This window comes from Apium graveolens, chromosome 2 (genome assembly GCF_009905375.1).
Source record: "Apium graveolens cultivar Ventura chromosome 2, ASM990537v1, whole genome shotgun sequence".
In the NCBI taxonomy this organism is placed as follows: Eukaryota; Viridiplantae; Streptophyta; class Magnoliopsida; order Apiales; family Apiaceae; genus Apium; species Apium graveolens.
Window position 1 is genome coordinate 5815079 of NC_133648.1, and position 19464 is coordinate 5834542.

Below are 19464 nucleotides of genomic sequence, written 5' to 3' on the forward strand. Positions count from 1 at the left end.
ACTAAGTACTGATTAATTGTCTTTTCTGTATACTAGAATTTAGGAGCATAAATAAAAACGTTCCAATTTAAAGAGTCAGCTTAGGAGTTAAGTTGTGTCGTCGGGCCGTCAGGTAGAACGGAACCCGTCCTAATAAGGGATTAAAGAATATAGAATGTGAATTATGTGCGACTGAATGAAATGAATGTTTAAATAAAGTATTTTGTCCTAAGTGACGTGTTGATTGGTAAAGGAAATGAGAAGCGTAATCGAAACGCTGAGCGTCGGGCCGTCAGGCTGAACGTGACCCGGTACGCGTAGTAAAGGATAAAGATTAAAGAGGGATAAAATCTATGATCAGACCTGAGTCGTTATGTGATCGTATATGTGTGATTTCCGGTCTGTGTGCATGACTATGTGCTCTGTGACATTTTATGAATTTAAAAGGAATTATGTGATTTAAATAAAGGTTTAATTAACCTTCGCGCATTTTTATAAAATCATCCGAGTAAGATAAAAAAATGGGATTTGTTTTGATATCTTCTTAATAGTCCTAGAGACTTTTTAAAAATAATAAGTGGGTTTATTTGGTGGTCTTTGCATTTTTAAATTGATTTTATGTGGAAACATGTTATTATTAAGGCAAGCTTGCGAAATTCATATAAAATCAACCGTCCGCTCAAAAATCTATTATGAGTAATGGTTAAAAAGCTAATTTCGAGATCTACGTGTTAAAATCGTCACTTGCAATAATTTCCGACTTTCCGAGAGAGATATATTTTATATCTAATTTTTGTTGCATTTGAGTAAAAAGAAAAGGGACCTATAAGCATAAAAAGAATTAATAAAGTACAAGTTTGCCCTTGTTTTGGTGGTATATAAATCCATCCCCCCCCCTTTCTTTTTCCTCCCCGTGCACCCCATTTCCCCTTCTCTCTTTCTTTTTCTTTCTTTCCTTCACTCTCTCTCGGCTATACTCTCACTCTCTCTCTCTCTCTCGGCTATCTCCATCTCTCATCTCTCTCTTGCATGCAACACTCAAACCTCACTCAAACTCAAAGATATTGCTTCCTTTAGTCTTTATTTTCGGTATACTTCTCGATTCTCATTTACATGTAAGTGTTTGCAAGTGTTTTGATGATTAATCACTATGGTGGTGTTGAAAGGAAAATGATTTCTTGATACCTAACTACAAGAGTGAATCCAAGAGATTTTTGGGGTCATAAACTCGAGAGGAGACCTGTTATGGGCTCTCTCAAGTTCGACCACCACCGGCTATGATCCAAGGAGAGCCGGTGGAGTTTCTATGATATGATAATTTGATTCTAAAACTTTGCATGTTTGGTTTTCGAAAAGATCAAAAGAGTTTTTGATAAATTCTTTTAAAACTTGAATATGTGATTAGAAAATGGATATGTCTTGATTATTGATGTGTGTATAAGTTGTTTGATGATTAGGAGATTAAAATTTAAGGTTGCATGTGAGTTTTTAATTCGGCTTTATGCTAATTAAAAAGAGGAATTTGATTTGGTGAGTTGATCTTAGTGAACACTAAGCTTATTTAGCATAAAAAGTGATTGCATGTTAGTTTTAGAGAAAAATAAGTAGTGCATGTAATTGTTGGATCCTTGAAGTTGTAAATCATGTTTTTGCCGAATGGAAAATGGATTTGCTTGTTGATTAAGTGGATGCATGTTGATTGAATGAGTTAATTAAAGTTAGAATCACTAGGTGATGCATGGTTTGGTGTTTAAATGAATGGAATGACTTAGTAAAGGATTAAAACAAGTGGAAAATGTGATATATAACCTTGCATGTCAAAATTGATTCTTGCATGTTTGATTTATGGAAAAACCCGAATGGGTCTTAGGAGTAAAAAGAGGAATTAAGTTGGTTTTTGTCAATTATCTTAATGGCTAGTGAGAACTTGATTGCATGACAAAGATTGGGGTGGTGTTTATGTTCGAATTTTGATGATTAAAAGAAGGTGTTGATTTTGATTCTTAATGTGATTATGATTCAGATTTTTGATTAAAAAGGATGAAGTTTAAGTGCGTAAATGACTCTTGTGATTTGCATTAGTTGTGTTTGATTATATGAGGTTGAAATTGAATATACTTGGTTGTGTTTTGTATATATGGTTCGAATTAAGGAATAAAAGAAAAAAAGGGAATTAAATCATTTGTTATTAAGAGCTATAAACGATAACTATGGTCGTAAAAGAGTTATATTAGTGTGATTTGAGAAATAGCTAAGGTTAACCAAGTACGCTTTGATTGTTAAGTATATACGGATATAAAAGTTACAAGAAAGGGATATGCTATGTGCTATGTGCTATGTGCTTATATGTATAAGCTATAATCGTATACTCGAGTCAAGGATATAATCGAGTTATCGTATTGAGTGATCGTTCCGGGAACGAGAGTTGAGAAACTGATTGAGATTTTGATTCTTATTGTAGATTCGGAGCGTGAGGGCATTCAGGTTAGGAAAGGAAAGGATATACTAGGTGGCAGTAGTTCAACCTTCTGGAAAGTAAATTCAGGCAAGTAACTCTGATTACTTGTGTAAATGGTTATAAAGAGAATGTTGTTCATATCATGTAGAGTATTGAACTGTTTAATTATGAAACCCTGATATTGATTTGAGATACCATGCCTTTGTTCTTGATAAACTGTTATTGATAAGCTTAATGATTCAACCCTTTGATAATCTGTCCTTTCTGTTCAAGTTATTTATTAAGCCATAAATTGTATTGAACCCTCTAATTATCCTTGTTAACCCTGTTTAATGATACCTTATTTCCTGATCATCCTATTGATCCCTAAACAGATGTTGATCCTTCTAACTTAAGTGCTTTGTTATCCCTGATACAGAATCCTTATGAATTGTTCCTTGTTTATCTTTGAATCACTCTCTGAACTTTGTTTCCTTAAAATCTGAATTAAGAATGAGTTTCGACTTGAAAGAGTCTGAATGATTTCAAATTCTTGGTAATGATAAAATGAATTTTAGAAAAACCTATTTGTTTTTCCAACTCAAGGTTTTCCAAATGAATTCCTGATGGATTGGATTGGGACGTAAGAGGCTAGTGGGACTAGTCCAGTCATGGTAAGAGGCTAGCGGGGCTAGTCCAACTTAAGGCTGAAATTATGTCGATTGGTACCTTAAAGACCGGAATGGAGGTCGGTACGGGCTGATCACCCGTATATAATGAAATGGAAAGATAAAGTGATCCAATCAAGGGTTACAAATGATTATTAAAAAGGGATCTGAAACTTTTTGTTCAGTAAATTGATTCTTGAAAATGAAAATGGTTTATATTGCTTTGAAAAGAGTTGATTATGTTAATGTGAAGCTTAAAGCTCGAGAACCCTGATTCTTGAATTTGTTGATCATATGATTGATTCCATATATTGAAATACTGTTGCTTTCCTCTTTTGAAAGATCTATTCTGATCCTTTAGTGACTTTTGATGAATGTCGGCTTTCGTCCTGCATTGAGCCTTGTTCCTTGAAAACCCCACATTATCCTTCAAAACCTTTCTTTAACCTAAAAGCTCGAAATCTGCCACCTATATCAAATAAAGTAGAATGCCCTGAGTTTGGTAAAGTATATTGTGAATTGATATTGTAGAACTGCTATATAGTTAATTGTTGAGTTTTATACTCATATGTTTTGTTTTAATCTAACCATGGCAGTTAAGCAAGAAGATGGTCAGGCTTAGGCGCACTGCTCGTAAGAGCGTACCTGGTGGTCCCTACCGTGTTGAGGGCTTCCGGTTGCCAGAGCAGGTAGTGGTATTTATGAGTGAGCTCGCGCCTAGAAGGAAATGTTTAAAGATACAATGGGTTATCTGTCGGTTCCCAGCCGGAATCGATATTGTTTATTTAATAATATTTTGGGTTTGTAAGTTATATTTTATGATTGGTAGTTGTAATCTTGTCTCATACTTTATCCTGTTGATCTTGTTAGTAGTTAATCGGGGTTTATGCTTATTTAATTACTAGATTAGAGGTGTGTGTGAGTCCTCATTTCCTAACCCCGAGATTGAGGGTGTCACAAGAACGAAGCAAGAACTATCACCGGAACAGAGAGAGAAAAGAGTTTGTGTTTAGGAGGTGGTTGTGTGTTGTATATCGAATGAATCAATAACCCTAAGCCTGGTATAATTTTATATAGGCTCGAGAAAATGTGTGCGCTACTCCACGTGTAATTAATTAACACGCGTTAATTAATCAGTCGGTTAATAAATCAAATTTGTAATTGAATATGATTATTATTACGTCAAATTAATTATAATAATCCGTAGTCAAAACGAATTAAATTTTAAAAGCCCAAGCCCAGTGTAAATTAAATTAGCAAAACTAGTCTGTGATTATTCGGGCCAATTTTCTGCTACATTCGTGTCCGCGCATAGCACACGCGGGCAAGCTCGAAGGCTCGCAAGCCTTGGATTATCCCTCGAAAGCCCAAGATTTGCAACCCTACTCGCGCACGTAGGTGTTGGAGCAATACATAAGTAACACATTTGAACACTACATAAGTGTTTTGCTATATAAAGCTATGTATGCTCCTTTGCAAAATCAATGTGGGATTTTCTTTTCTTCCACAAATTTCCACTAAGAAACTAATTTTGGATAATCATATCTCATCCATTTCTTAGTCATTTTGAGTGATTTAAAGTGTTTCGGAAATCTCTCTCGGAGGAGAACGCATTCCAAGTGTTATTCATTGCGCGCACGCAACATTCATCCCCCAAATTATGACTCAAATTGACCTGACAATGTGGGACTACTACCCATATTTTCCAACGGTTCCCTGGTTCAAGGATGCATAGTGGTCCCTGGGGTTTCGGGACAATGCCCCCGACCTTACGGTATATTTTGTTTGAGCCTATTTTTATGAGCTTTTCTATAACCACCTACAAATTATTATATACACTCTTTGGATAATAATCTAAACGTATACTGTATTTTGTATTATCAATATTGATAAAAAAAATTACTTCTACTTTATTTTTGTTCTTTTCTAGATTGCAAATGTTGCAAGCCGTATTTTTTAAAATAAAATTTTAGAAGTTATAATTTTGAAAATAATTTTGAAGATGATAATATTTTTAAAAATAAGTTTAAAAACATATATATTTTGGGTGATTTCCCTTTTTTAGCCCTTATGTTTTACTTGCATATCAAAATGAAAGAAATGGTCCAGCATTTTATTTAATTTTGATGGAGCGGGTTAAATGAAAGTTATTAGAATTTATTTACCTTTTTATATTAAAACTGTGGCATAAATAGATGTATATAAATAATGTATAAATGTATTGATATCGTAAAAACAAATATAAATTTTTGCTAATTTTTATATCACACTTTTCTCTAATTATCAATTCTATTGAATGAATATATATACATTTAAGAAAGCAAAACTACAAATCTCTAAAATTTTAAAATTACAAAAAAAAAAACTTATGCATATCTATAAATATAAACACATTATTATTTCAACTTTAGTATTTATAAAAATATCAAAAATACATTAATACATTCTAAAAATATTTATAAAAATACGGTGCAATCAAAATTAACCAAATTTGCTACTAGTTGCATTGAATTTTTTTTAATTGCATTCGAGTTGCATCTTAAATGGAATTGGAGAAATCTATCGAGTTACGTGCAGTTGCATCGAATTACATTACAGAAAAATATATTTTTGTAAAAAAATTAATTGAAAAAATATATATTTGCAACTTTTATTTAAAAAGTGAGAGTATTTTTATAAAAATATTTTTGAATTTTGGTATTTTTTTTAAAAGGCCAACTATTTAAACCAACCAAAATAATTTTTAAAATTAATATTAATGCATATTTATTTAACTAATATTTATTTTAATTGAAATAAAATACAATATACAATATACCAAACCAACCGAATCAGCCTCCAAATAGGGAATCATATAATGATATATACATCTCTCCCTTTAACTAATTTGACTCTTCTCCCACTTTCTCTATATAAACAATCACTTCAATTTTTCTAGGGTTTGCTCTATGAACTCTGCCCCCAAATCACTTAATTAAGAGCCTACTTTTTAATTCACCTATATTTTCGGTGACCCTTTTCGATTCTCTCTCATATATTAAACCCCAATTATTTGATTTTAGGGTTTGCATCACTTCAAGAACAAAGCCCAGGATTCAATTCATTAAAAAGGTGAGATTTTTAAGTGACCCTTTTGTTTATAGATTCTGGGTGTTCACTTTTTTTGTTGATTGTTGTTAATATCACTGTTTTAATCAATCTTTAGTGGTTATATGTAGTTCTTAGTTCATAATTTTATAATTTGTTGTTTTTATCAATCTTTAGTGATTAAATGCTAAAAGATTACATTTGCGTAGTGATGCTAGTTATTTTTTTTAATTCGTAAAAGTATAATGTTTCGAAGTTGCATGATTGAATGTTGTTCTGCTGGTTGAATAGATAGATAGGTACTTACTGTAGGAAGGTTGGATTTCTCGAAACTAAAGATATCGATTTTGTGAGTTGTTGGAAGGGGGTACAGTGTTATATCTGTTGAAATTTGATGATGTAGGTGTGCTTTAAAAAAGCGTTATTGTTATGTGAAATGTGAATGATGTTTTTAGTATGGATTATTGTTCATTCAAATTGTAATTATGACTTCTATCGAGTTCTTTAATATAATGTTAGTGGTTGATAAGGAGATGTCTTTTTAATATATTGTCACTTCTTACTTGCATAAACGCATGATTAAAATGTTACTTGTACTTGTTTAATTTATGTACCTAGGTTATAATACCTGTTTACTTTGACGAACTTAAATCTGTGCTTTTTATAGCTTTTATAAATAGTACAATAAGAATTAGAACTAAAGAATGCCTCGGTCCAAATGTATATGGAACCATATTGATGCAGGATTAGTTATATTGTTATCCATTGAGTTATTTTTGAAAATCACTTGCAAGATTATTTTTTCCATAAACCCTAATTGTCCCGAAATCTGCCCCCACCCCTCATCAGATAATACTTAAGGAACTGCACAAGAAAAAAAATTATTTATTGTTTCTGTTAAACATTGTTGGAAATTTTGTCTTTAGTTTTCAATTAATATGGTTTATTTTTGTTTCTCATCCGGTTTTACTCTTATGTGTTTGGATGTCAGATTTCGACCTTCCTTTGCGGGAGGCAAGTAGAAGTTCTTATATTCTGTCTTATACGTTGATGTACTCAACGTTATGATAGTACTCATTGGAAACTCTGTTAGTGATTTTGTTGTCTCAGAAAAAGCAGTTCAAGTGACAATTACTCGTGTAAGAGGCTAAGATGCCAAATCCTCATCTTTCTACACTGAGGGGTGCCATCAGGCAGGGAATAAAAAATTCTTCTATTGGGCCAAAAGCAAGCATCCAGGATTCTGTAGAAGTCGGTGTTAGCCTAGGCAAAATATTTGGCAATTCTAGACTGTTGCGTTCTGTATCAAGCTCATGTGTTTCTAGCCTGAATCTGCTATTAGAGCCTGGTACTGTTGTTGCTGCTCAATCAACTTTACATTTGGGGAACCGAAGAAAAAATATTTCAGTTGTTGGAGCTGTCTCTCGTACATTTTCTATTCCATCTGTTTCTGGGCCCTCCCTTCAAGTCTGTGGGTATCACGTAGATCACCTGTTTACTGAGCCTGGTCATTTGTCACCCAATATTCACTCTCAGAAGACACCTATGGCAATTAGTAGTTCCAGAGCTTTGATCGGTGACTGTTCAGTGCATAATGTAACATACAAGCACGGACATCCACTACGGCAAACAAATAATGCAAATACTGCCTACAGGAATCTAAGTTTTGACAATTGCAGAAAAGCCTGCATGAAACTGAGAAATAAGGAACCGAATAATAATCATTCTCTATACGGATTCATTTCATATCATGCGGTTAAGAGTAGTGGAAATTCTTATCCAGCATTGGGGTTTGGCATGAGAAGCTTCCACATCTCCGCACCGGCTTCGTTCTCCGCAGGGACTGCTCCAGATGTGTCCTTTGAAAACCCTGTTAGAGAAGAACAGGTCGCGAGTGCTGCTGATTCTTCTGAACAGTATGTTTCTAATCATGTTCAATTCTTACATTTCTTTTTTTGAATTCTTGATGTTAAAAGCTGTTTAGATCATGAATTATGATTACTGGTGATGATTTGGACTATAGCAACCCTTACATGTTACTATTAGTGTACTGTATCGTAGGGGTGTATCTTCATTATTCAAGTACTAAGATCCTGTGGAGGCTAATTATGCAATCCAGATATAGAATAATTAATGATAATTAATAACAAAAGTAATTTTTTTATGTTATCTGTGTTTGACTGCAGGAAAATCATAGCAGATGGATCATTGAAGCTAAACTCAGGATCGTGTTATCTTCCCCATCCCGATAAAGAAGAAACTGGTGGGGAGGATGCTCACTTTATCTGCTCGGATGAACAAGCAATTGGCGTGGCGGATGGTGTTGGTGGCTGGGCTGATCTTGGTGTTAATGCAGGGCTTTATGCTCGAGAACTTATGTCAAACTCGGTAACTGCAATTCAGGATGAACCGAAGGGTTCTATTGACCCATCTCGGGTCCTGGAGAAAGCATACTCAAGCACCAAAGCCAGAGGGTCTTCAACTGCTTGCATCATTGCTCTCACGGGACAGGTACACTGATCCTGCTTTTACATTATAAATATATAACATGGTCTAGCCTCATCTGTTGTAGAATAGCATTCCTGTGAAAGACAGTGTATTTTGTTGCGAGAGAGATACGTGTAAGATTAGTTTTAAAGTGTTCGTAGGCTTGTGATGAGGGAGAACCATTTTATTTTTGCATACCATTATTTGCAGAGGTCCTGTAGCTTCACAAAGAACAATAGAGTTTTTAATCATATTTTTAAGTAATATATATTATTTAAAATATCATATGTATGTATACTTAGAAGTATTAATTACAAAACAATTAGTATATCTTAATAAATATTAAATATTAATGTTTAGAGATATTAACATGAAATAATTAGGGAGATATTAACATGAAATAATTAGGATAGAAGTTAGAAGGTCATTTTACATTTTGGATGAAATTATTGTCATTTCACATTGAATAAATTGGCTCAGAAACCCCCTAGCTGTGCTATTATATAATATATAGATATAGATAGAAAGATAATAGATTCTTTATACCTTTTTGGTTAATCTCCAAGTTTTTTGGACTTCTGGTTAAGTTAAGATTTCAAGTAACTGCAAATAAAATATTTAAATTATACCAGAGAATAGAATTCATTTTGCCTCTACATGCAGGGTATCCATGCCATTAATTTAGGTGATAGTGGGTTTATGGTGGTAAGAGATGGATGCACCATTTTCCGGTCCACTGCGCAACAGCATGATTTCAATTTCACATATCAACTGGAGAATGGTAGTGATGGTGATTTGCCTAGCTCTGGTGAGGTTAGTTGTTGCAAGCCATTCCAATATCACTAGCTAGACTTGAATACGACGGTAGAGTTCTTTATGTTTTTGCAGTACTACACATTTTAATCAAAGCTAACCAGAGATACAAATGTTGCAGGTGATTACCGTGCCTGTCGCTGCTGGAGATGTCATAATTGCTGGCACAGACGGGCTATTTGATAACTTGTACAACAACGATATTACTGCTGTGGTAGTGCATGCTGTGAGAGCTGGTTTTGGTCCTCAAGTAACAGCTCAAAAGATAGCAGCATTGGCACGCCAAAGAGCACAGGATAAGAATCGACAGACACCATTTTCCTCTGCAGCCCAAGAAGCTGGATTTCGCTACTATGGTGGAAAACTCGATGACATAACTGTCGTCGTTTCATACATAACCAAGACTGATGCTAAATAACACCTTTTGCTCATTCTTTCTCGCGCTCACACATCCCAAAACATGCCTTCCTGAAAATGAGATTTGTATGATTAGCTTGAATAAACTTGTCAGTTATTCGATTTGTTGAAAATGTTTGCCAAACATTTTTATCGGCTACACTTGTTAGCTCGGAAAAAAACACGAGTTTGTTAGCTTTTTGTACAGTTTCCTGGTAATAAAGGCCGGACTAAACTTTTTGGTGCATTATTCTTTGGTACGCAGCAATTTACTTGAAATGATTTTAGAATTTCTAGTACCAGAATAACAAGAAAAAAAACTATTTGCCAAAGTAATATGACTACTTTACTCCTTTCATTAATATTGTGTCTTAAATATTATTTTGATTGTACCAAAATTTTGTTTTCATTTTTTGATATCCTTATTTATTTGAAATAACAAATTGAGAGGTTCTGGCATGACGAATTTTTTGTAACAGATTTATAAATGTAAAATCATATTTGTCAAAAAAACACTAAATGTCACTATCCCGATTATAACAATACGGAATATTTGCCCGTGTACTAGTTTTACTTTGACGTTCAAATATTAATGATTTAGTAATAATATAATAATTCAGTTTTAACAATAAAATAAATCTTTTTTATTTCCTAAATAAATTAATTATTATTTATCCGCTAGACTATTCTACCGCCTGAACTTATAAAATGGGTTAAATGTCATAGGTCACTTGCCGCGTCTGATTACAAAACTGACTCAAATGAGTCACTCATTTAAAAATTTGTATGAAAAAAATCACTCTATCGTTAGTCGAAATTCTTAAAAGTATTATATATTGAGTTTCGCACATTTTTTATGAACAATATTACATCCAAATGAAAGGTTCCGAGTTCTACTATTTTAGATAATATTGTTAGATTTTTAAAATTTTATCAACTATTTATTTTTAATTTTTTGATTGTTTTATTTTATTTAAATAAAAATAAATAGTAGATAAATTTTTAAAAAATTTAAAATATTATCTAAAATATTATAACTCAAAATCTTTCATTTGGATGTAATATCATTCATAAAAAATGTGCGAAACTTATTATATACTCCCTCGGTCCCAATTTATCTGTCATGTTTGACTTTTTGCGGTCAAACTGACCCAATTTTGACTGAAAATTTCATATAGTATATAATCGAAAAAAATTATAAAAATTATATTATTAGAAAGTACACGTAATCTACTTTAATACGTATTTTTCGAATTTTCAAAATAATGAAATATTAATGTTTAATTTACAGTCAAAGTTGAGTCAATTTGACCACAAAAAGTCATACAGGACAGATAAATTGGGACGGAGGGAGTAATACTTTTAAGAATTTCGACTAACGATAGAGTGATACTTTTGATACAAATTCTCAAATGAGTGACGCATTAGAGTCAGTTTTATAATTATTGACTCAACTGATACATTTGGACGCAACAAATGACCTACTTGATACTTAACCCCTTATAAAATTACTTACACCGGGAAAAAAAAGCTACAAAACGACATCATTTCCTGTATTAAAATTGTCCCTTGTGCTTTCTTGTCTCACAAGTCCTATTGTCCAATTTTTAGCCTCTATATAAACTCACTCGTGCCCTTGTTTTTAATCCAAAGTCTTTGCAATCACTAACATTACATACATAGCTGCTGGGATTTCAGTAAGTTTTCGATCTCCGTCTTTTCAATATATTTTGTCGTTTATGTTGTCGATTTAATCTCGTCGAGATTTAATTAATTACAATGTATTGTTGAACTAAGTGCTTTATCGAATTTTTTATTTTCAGGAAATCTAAGAATGTCGACGAAAACACAACAGATGCCTACTACTGCTGAATGAAGCTGCACCAGCTTCTAGTTCATGTTACAGGAAGAAACAAGAAGCATCGACAATTTTCGAGAATGTGGTGGATCGTTTCAATGTGTTTGTTCATGCTTCGGTGGATGAACACAAAGCTTGCTTCAAAAACACCATCCAAAAGGTTCATTTCTCTACTTGTTATATTTTTTTAACCCAATCACATTATGAGAATTAGTTATCACATCAACTATGTTCCTTTGTAATTGGTTATTTTGCGGATACTTATAATAGTAGGTGGATGATCCACGACAAGCGCATGTTATATCATATTATATCATACTCCCTCAGTCCCACCGGGAAGTTTACGTTGGGATGGGAAATCGACACACATTTCAAGGCTCCTGTAAAACATGGTTTCCTAAATAATTTTAAATATTTATTCTTTTAAATAAAAATATAATGTTTAAACTTTTATACAAAGTAAGAAAATTCTAAAAATAAATTATAGAACCATATTTTATAGTAGCCTTAAAATGCGTGCGGAAAAGTAGGTAAAGAATCCGGGGGAACGGAGGGAGTAGTAATTAATTCATTCATACCAAAAAAACCTAGGTTACACGCGGAAAATATGTGACCTCATTCATTCATACCAAAAACCTAGTTTACATGTACTGCCGAATAATACTATGCTGTAACATATGCTTGTTGTATGCTCCCTAATAATGTCCGTTGATTTTGAACTCTGAACTTGGCTGACTCTTGATTTTTGATGTATTTTTAGGTGAACCAGATGCCAAAAGCAATTAAAGAAAGGGTTCTTAGTGCAAAGAAGCTGTCCTGCAACAAGTGCAGTCTCTTTGGGGAATCCTAATTTGAATTTCGGAATAGTTTATATTGTATTTCTAAAGATAAGGACTACTTTTGTACTTGATTTTCAATCACTATGTTTTTGTACTGCAATAGGGAGATTCTAAAGCTGATATTTAGCAATTGCAAGTAATGTTTGGATGATTAAGTATCTGCGTTGTTATGCTGATACGAGAGCATTGTGCACGCTGACACATTAACTGGTTATAAAAGTTTAATTTGATGATATAGTTTGCAATTTGATTTTACTAGGACATGTTTACAGCAAATTATTCGAGTTTTGATAAGATTTAGAATTTAGTGGGGTTTTTTCTGAAAGTCCCTGTCGAAATTATATCAGGATACTGGTGACAATATGTTCAGTCCACTGTTTATATTCTGTGCTGATTTCTGGATGTAGACTGCAGAGTATAAGAGACAATAAAATTAGTCCATCACAATCTTTATAGAAAACTGATAGGACTATTATGACTATTATCACAAGAAATCGGAATAACTGGCGCCAAGAGAAAATAGAAATTAGTTATTAGGACATACTAATCCAATGACTCTCTTTTTGTTGTTTACTGAGAATAATAGTACTCTTATCCTAACTTCAGATTCTCTTGGTCCCTACTTCCATTCTGTGGCTTCAAATTCTTCGTCTCTAGCCCTTAATCTGTTAACTGAATGTATAATCCGATTAGCAAAATCTTCGAGTATCAGGACTTCAAAAGTATTTGCAGTTGGTACAGACCGAGATTCTAGTATTAATCATGACCTTTTGAGATATTTCTAAGATTTGTGCAGGAAGTCTGATAATTTCCCGCCATATTTATTTTTTGAAAATCTTGGTAATATCTTGATGAAAAGGGAGAATCGAAGAGACAATATACTGCTGGACTACTCAGCGCGAAGATCAGTAGAAGGGAGTAGCGGTTCACCAGTTACAAGTTCAGATGATATTGATTTTAAAGATGTTTTTGGAGGGCCTCCCAGGAGGTTTTCATATCATGAGACAACAAGGTACAGTTCAGATGGAGCAATGGATGTTATGGAAACTGCAAGGTCTCGCAGTTTGAGTAGCGGAAAACCAGTATTTGGGGAAAGAGGAAGTAGTGTCAGTAGGAGGACACATCAGAGGAATGATTTTTTTGATGACATATTCCAGGGTGTCAAATCTAGGTCCGGCTCTGGCGCTGGCTCAGCCATTATGGGCCCATATGAACCGTTTGGGACTTCAGTTTCTGCTCGATTAAGGTACCTTTGATCAAACAACACAGACTACTTAGTTGCGCTACTCTCTAAGTTTGGTATGGTTTTATAGAACAATTATCCAAATATCTGCAGCTTCGAGTTCAGCTCCCTGAATTTTTTACATGTTCACTGTTCACAAACGTCTGCATGAGAGCTAAAACTATTTATCTTATTTCACATTTAGAACTAGGTACCTTGTGTTTAGCTTTTTACTTCAACTCCAGCTCGAATTTTAGAATCGAGAATTTTTCATATAAATTCTAATTCTTCTGGCTGACCTTTTAGCTATCATTTCTCTGTGTAATATAACAAATATCCATATTACAGATTATATGTCCCTGCATCAACACATAATCTATGATTTATAATATTAATTATCATCTCTGCTCTTGTTATCTGCCACATGAGTATTGTATTCTCTTCTATTTGCATTTCATATGCAGCTTTTAGTTCATTGATACCTTAAACTGTTTCTGGCCTTTCCAGCCATCCTTCTGCAACATTGAACAAAGATGTTAATAATCCAACATTAGCGTCCACCAGCAGTTTTAAGAAGAAAGAAGATACTTCAAATGGAATAAGTTCCTCAAAATATTCTATATCTAGATTCTCAAGCCAAGGTGAGTCAGGACATGATTTGACAAGTAATGTTCAGCAATCTAATTGTCCAGGACCGTTGTCAACTGAAGTATATCCAGGAAATAAGGAAACATCATACATGACCAAGTCTGATGAAATAGGCTTAAGGATGGAACCAAAAAGCGATTCAGATTATACAGAAGCTCCAAATGATATAGAAGATTCTCACTTCTCCATATACAAATGGGCAGGCGGAGAAGTACCTATAGCGATGCCTTCTCCAGATTGGATTGGTTTAAAAGTCGATGAGAATCCTAGATATCTACGTGAAATAAGCAAGTCTGAGAAAACCAGAAAAGAGGTCTCTATGGTGACTGAAGAAACCCCCAAACCAGTTGCTAAGACTTTACATTCTTTTCTACAAGATAACATGGAAGCACAAGGTAATGCAGGTTTTAACCAGGAATTTGCAAACAATTGTAATTTCTATATATTAAATCAACTTATTCAGATTTCATGTGCAGATGATAAAGATACTACTTTGAAGACAGGTAGGAAGGTGAAAGCAACTAAAGTGTTTGGTTCAAATGATGGCACCAGTAATAAAGTAAAGAGATATGGTGAGAAAAAAACTGATTCAGAAAGTACTGAAGTAAACAAGGGCAGCAATCAGAGATCATCGAACATTCCAGAAGGAAATGCCAAGAGAAGTGGAGTTAGGGGAAAGGTCAAAGACTTTGTTAAAAAGTTTAATCAAGAAAATAATTCAAAGCCCAAAAGTAACTTTGATTGTGGAAATCAGAATTTTAGATCGGAGGGAAAAGTTAATTGTATACGGGTTGATAGCTCAAGTCTTAGCACATCCAATATCGATGCTGTGATGCAGTTGTCCAACTTAGACACAGTGCTAGATGCGCTCTTTGAGGTAACTAGGTTACAATTTAGACATACCAGCAGCCTGTTCCCCTAAAAATATTCAGTTTGAAATTTTCTTAATTAATTGACAACATACTCTTCTTCGATAATATTTTTGATAATTCAGCTTGATCCACTCTTCTGTACTTTTAGCTGGATGAAAATGTTGAACAGCCAGAGAGTAATTCTCCAGTGAAGTCCACATTCTTCACAACTACTGAAAATTCTTCCCTTCAGAATGACGCTTCACCATGTTCTGGTAAGTTGATCAAAGAGATTAACTTAAAAACGTCAAAATTTAATCACTCGTGATGTTATGATTTCAATTTACCAAACTTGCAAAAGGTTTAATTTGTAAAAATTTGGGTGCTTTCTTATTAGAGTCAATCCCTGATGATTCAGAAGTTAAAGCTGACAAAATAGAAGACCACTTCCGCGAGAGAAAAATGGTACGTCCTCTTACATACTAGTTGTGCAGTTTTTCATAAGATTCTGCTTTTAGATGTTCCACATTTACTGCGTAATCCTATATATAACTGTATGTGATTGCTGTCAACATATCTCACAGACTGATGTACTTCATAGAAATTTCTTCTATATGTTTGATTATCAAACAGAAGTATATTTTTCTCTTCTGAAGTTAGTCTAAAATATGATAAAGCAGATGCAAGATGTATTGGAAAATCAGGTCGAGCATCTGCCAATAAGTGAAGATAACAAGGCTAATGTATTTTCTTCTGTGTCTGAGTGCTTTCATATAACACAATTACACAACAGTTCACTCACTGAGTATATAATGCAGGCTTTAGATGCTGAAGTTCTTAAGTGGTCAACGGGAAAGGAAGGAAATATCCGCTCTTTAATCTCAACTCTTCAATATGTAAGTTTGTGATCTTTAATGTCTATAAATTCCTCATAGGATTCATAGACATAAAGGTCGAGTGTACTTGAAATTCAATGACATTGTCTTAATTCATTAAATTTTAGGCTAAAACGAATACTTATATTCATACTCAGGTTCTTTGGGAAGAGAGTGGATGGAAGCCAGTGCCTCTTGTGGACATAATTGAATTAAATGCAGTGAAGAAATCATACCAGAAAGCTATGCTGTGTCTGCACCCTGATAAACTACAGCAGAAGGGTGCTGATTCTCATCAAAAATACATTGCAGAAAGAGTTTTCGATATTTTACAGGTATTTGAATCTACTTATTACTACATAGTGCTGGTATTTATCAAAATAAGAGCTCTACCATTTTGTTTTAAAGAGGATCAAATAACTCGAAAACACTGTGTACAGCTTTAACATATTGCCTTCTGGAGACTCGAAATCATCTTTTAACTTTGATCTTCCTAAATCTTTTCAAGTTATCGACAGATCAGTGAATTATAGGTGACAAGATCTTATCAAATGGTAGTTACCCTTTGTGCAGTCATGTCGATAGTATCGGATCATGCTGCACATACCAGAAACTTTGATTGGACTATCAGAGTGCTATAAGAATATATAGTGACAAAATCACAAAATGAAGCTTTGAAAATGCTATAAGAACTAGAAATATGCTATTGAAGTCAGTAAGAAACCTAGACATTTCATAACTAGAAATTGTTCTACTTTTTACAGGAAGCATGGGATCACTTCAATACACTTGATCCATTATGACTGCTCGGAAAGTGGACGAGTAAAAATCAATCTGATTGTGCATATTCACACACACACACCATTCATAATGATACATTTTACAGTGTAGTATCTTGTTTATGGGCCTGTTTGGCAACCACTAATTTAGTGGCTTATTGGTTTATAAGCCCGTAAGTACTTATCGATGAGTGTTTGTCGACCCAACTTATAAGTTGAATGTTAGTAATTACGTACTTTTTCTCAACTTATTATGGTTTTTTAATTTTTTATTAATTTTAGTTTTCAAATTTATGTTTTTAAATGTTAAGTTAATTTAAAAATCATGAATTAAGATAATTATATTTAAAAAATATTTATTTTAGTTCATTTAAGTTATAAAAATTCTGACTTATAAGTAAAATTAACCAAACACTTAACTAACTTATAAGTATTATCTACTTATCACTTTTAAGCCATTTATTACTTATTTTAAAATTTCCCAAACCGACACTATATATCACTTTAGTCATGTACACTATATATATATGATCAATAGTGGACTTCTTGGACATTTCTGGTATAATTTCAAAGTAGTGCATTCTTTAACAAGTAGTCAAAATCTATAAATTCATTGCTAACGAGTGACTGAACTAGGCTACCGAGCTCTTTTGAGATTTTGGTTCCGTCACCGTTGAAAAAATCATATTAACTTCTATCTCCGTCTCTCTCATTTTTTTACATTTTTTTCACATACTTGACAGTTGACACGCATTTTAAGACAACTATAAAGTATAGTTTCAAAATTCATTTTTAAAATTTTCTTTTTCTGTATAAAAATTTGAACACTATATTTTTTTATAGGAAAAAAATTTAAAAAAAACATTATGCAACTACATTTAATAAGAGCATTAAAGTGTGTGCCGAACCCCGCCCCCAATGTAAAGAAATGAGGGGATTGAGGGACTTGTAAAATTATATTGCTGAACAAGGACGGCCAACTCTTTTGAAATTCTGGTTCCGTCACGATTGAGATATTGTATCAGCTGTGTATTATTGTAGATATTTATCAGATTGCCTGTCAGCAACACAAAACTGTTGGTGGTCGTGTGGTTGAGAAACAGCTTACAACATCATTGGATTTCTTTAAGTTTGTTTTGCACTTTTGGTGCTTATTAATTAAATGATGCATTAAATTTAAAACTAAAACAGTTGAGGACTCATTTATTAAAAACAAGGCCGCCAGGTACAACAGGCAAGCTGTATTTTTCCATGGCACACCTGTCAATTCAACGCATCTGCACCTTTCATTTTTAAACTTTCAATTCATTCTAGCTAAAATTTTATGGATAATGTTTGAAAATTATGATTATAATTAGACCCGGCAAAGCGGATTATCGAATCAGTTTGGATCGGATTAATTTCAGATCGGTTCTATTATCGAATTATCATATATAACTTGAGATCATTCGGATCGGATTGGATCGGATCGAATGTGATTCAGTTCGGGTCTAATTCGGATTAAAAGTAGATGAAATTCGGATAAAAATCAGACAAAATTCGGTTCGGATTAAATTCGATTCGGATATTTTCGGATTATAACTTATTTAATATTTTTATTTTGTGAGACTTAAAAAATATATTTTTATTAAAAGTATTACTTTTAATATTATATAATTTACTTTTACAAAATATTATGATTAAATAATTATAATATCACGAACACAAAATACTTTTAAGTATTGATTTTGCTTATTTCAGATCTTATGTCTGATTTCAATTTATAATCGGATCTAGTATTTTGGATCATTTTCGATCAAATTTTCGATTTGGGTAATTTTAGGATCAATTTAATTTGATTTTCGGATAATTATCGAATTCTATGATTCAGATCTCGAATTGAATTTCGATTTCATGAATTTCGATTTGATTTTTCGTATACAGACTCATTTTACCATGTATAATTATAATTCATTACATTTATCTTTATGACTTTGTGAATAGCAGATGCAGTAGATAATAGTTTATTTTCTCGGAGAAAGCAAACGATAATATTATTTATTATAATTTAAAATTAGTCATGGTAGCAAATTTCAAATTTTTAAACGTTAAGTAAAATTAAAAATTATTCACATAATTCGCGAATATAATAAGCTAAGCTTTGAGCTCGTAAATATTGCAAATCAAATATAATAAATTAAGGCGACGAATGCAAATGAACTCAATTTTAATTTGATCTTTTCAAATAATAAATGTTAATGCTCAATAATAGTTATTAAATCGTAAGAAAGTGCATCTCAATTACCATATATGTTTTACTTTTATAAACCCATCGTCTTTTATTGTAAATATAAGTGTATCATAATTCATAGATACCGATTCGACCTTTGTTTATACTCTTTATAAGTCTATAAGTCATATTTATAAAAAAAAAATACATATAATATGAAAAAAATTGTATTTAGGCTAGTGTTCTAAAAATCTCCGATTCAAGTATTCAACCTATTAATTCTCGATTAATCCCGTGCAAAGTATCCGATCGATTC

At 32.9% G+C, this 19464-nt stretch overlaps 2 protein-coding genes across 7 annotated transcripts; both read left to right on the top strand.

Moving 5' to 3' along the window:
• Positions 1–5958: 5958 nt before the first annotated feature.
• LOC141706795 (putative protein phosphatase 2C 55) lies at positions 5959–10114 on the top strand. Of its 3 annotated transcripts, none has more exons than XM_074509623.1 (5): positions 5959–6195; positions 7163–8087; positions 8358–8682; positions 9322–9471; positions 9593–10114. In XM_074509623.1, exons 2-5 carry the CDS (start codon positions 7324–7326, stop codon positions 9887–9889), a joined length of 1536 nt encoding a protein of 511 aa, XP_074365724.1. In that variant the 5' UTR covers positions 5959–6195; positions 7163–7323; the 3' UTR covers positions 9890–10114. The 3 variants fall into 3 exon arrangements, with proteins under 3 accessions (XP_074365724.1, XP_074365726.1, XP_074365727.1); XM_074509625.1 differs by having other exon boundaries at positions 7265–8087; XM_074509626.1 differs by having other exon boundaries at positions 7282–8087.
• Positions 10115–13163: 3049 nt separating this feature from the next.
• LOC141706796 (J domain-containing protein required for chloroplast accumulation response 1-like) lies at positions 13164–17519 on the top strand. Of its 4 annotated transcripts, XR_012568897.1 has the most exons (10): positions 13164–13810; positions 14294–14829; positions 14911–15311; positions 15455–15560; positions 15683–15750; positions 15963–16028; positions 16104–16181; positions 16319–16495; positions 16925–17060; positions 17433–17519. XR_012568897.1 is itself a non-coding variant. In XM_074509627.1 (9 exons), exons 1-9 carry the CDS (start codon positions 13416–13418, stop codon positions 16961–16963), a joined length of 1866 nt encoding a protein of 621 aa, XP_074365728.1. In that variant the 5' UTR covers positions 13164–13415; the 3' UTR covers positions 16964–17168. The 4 variants fall into 4 exon arrangements, 3 of the variants coding, with proteins under 3 accessions (XP_074365728.1, XP_074365729.1, XP_074365730.1); XM_074509627.1 differs by lacking the exon at positions 17433–17519 and having other exon boundaries at positions 16925–17168; XM_074509628.1 differs by lacking the exon at positions 17433–17519 and having other exon boundaries at positions 13165–13810; positions 15966–16028; positions 16925–17168.
• The last annotated feature ends 1945 nt before the right edge of the window (positions 17520–19464 follow it).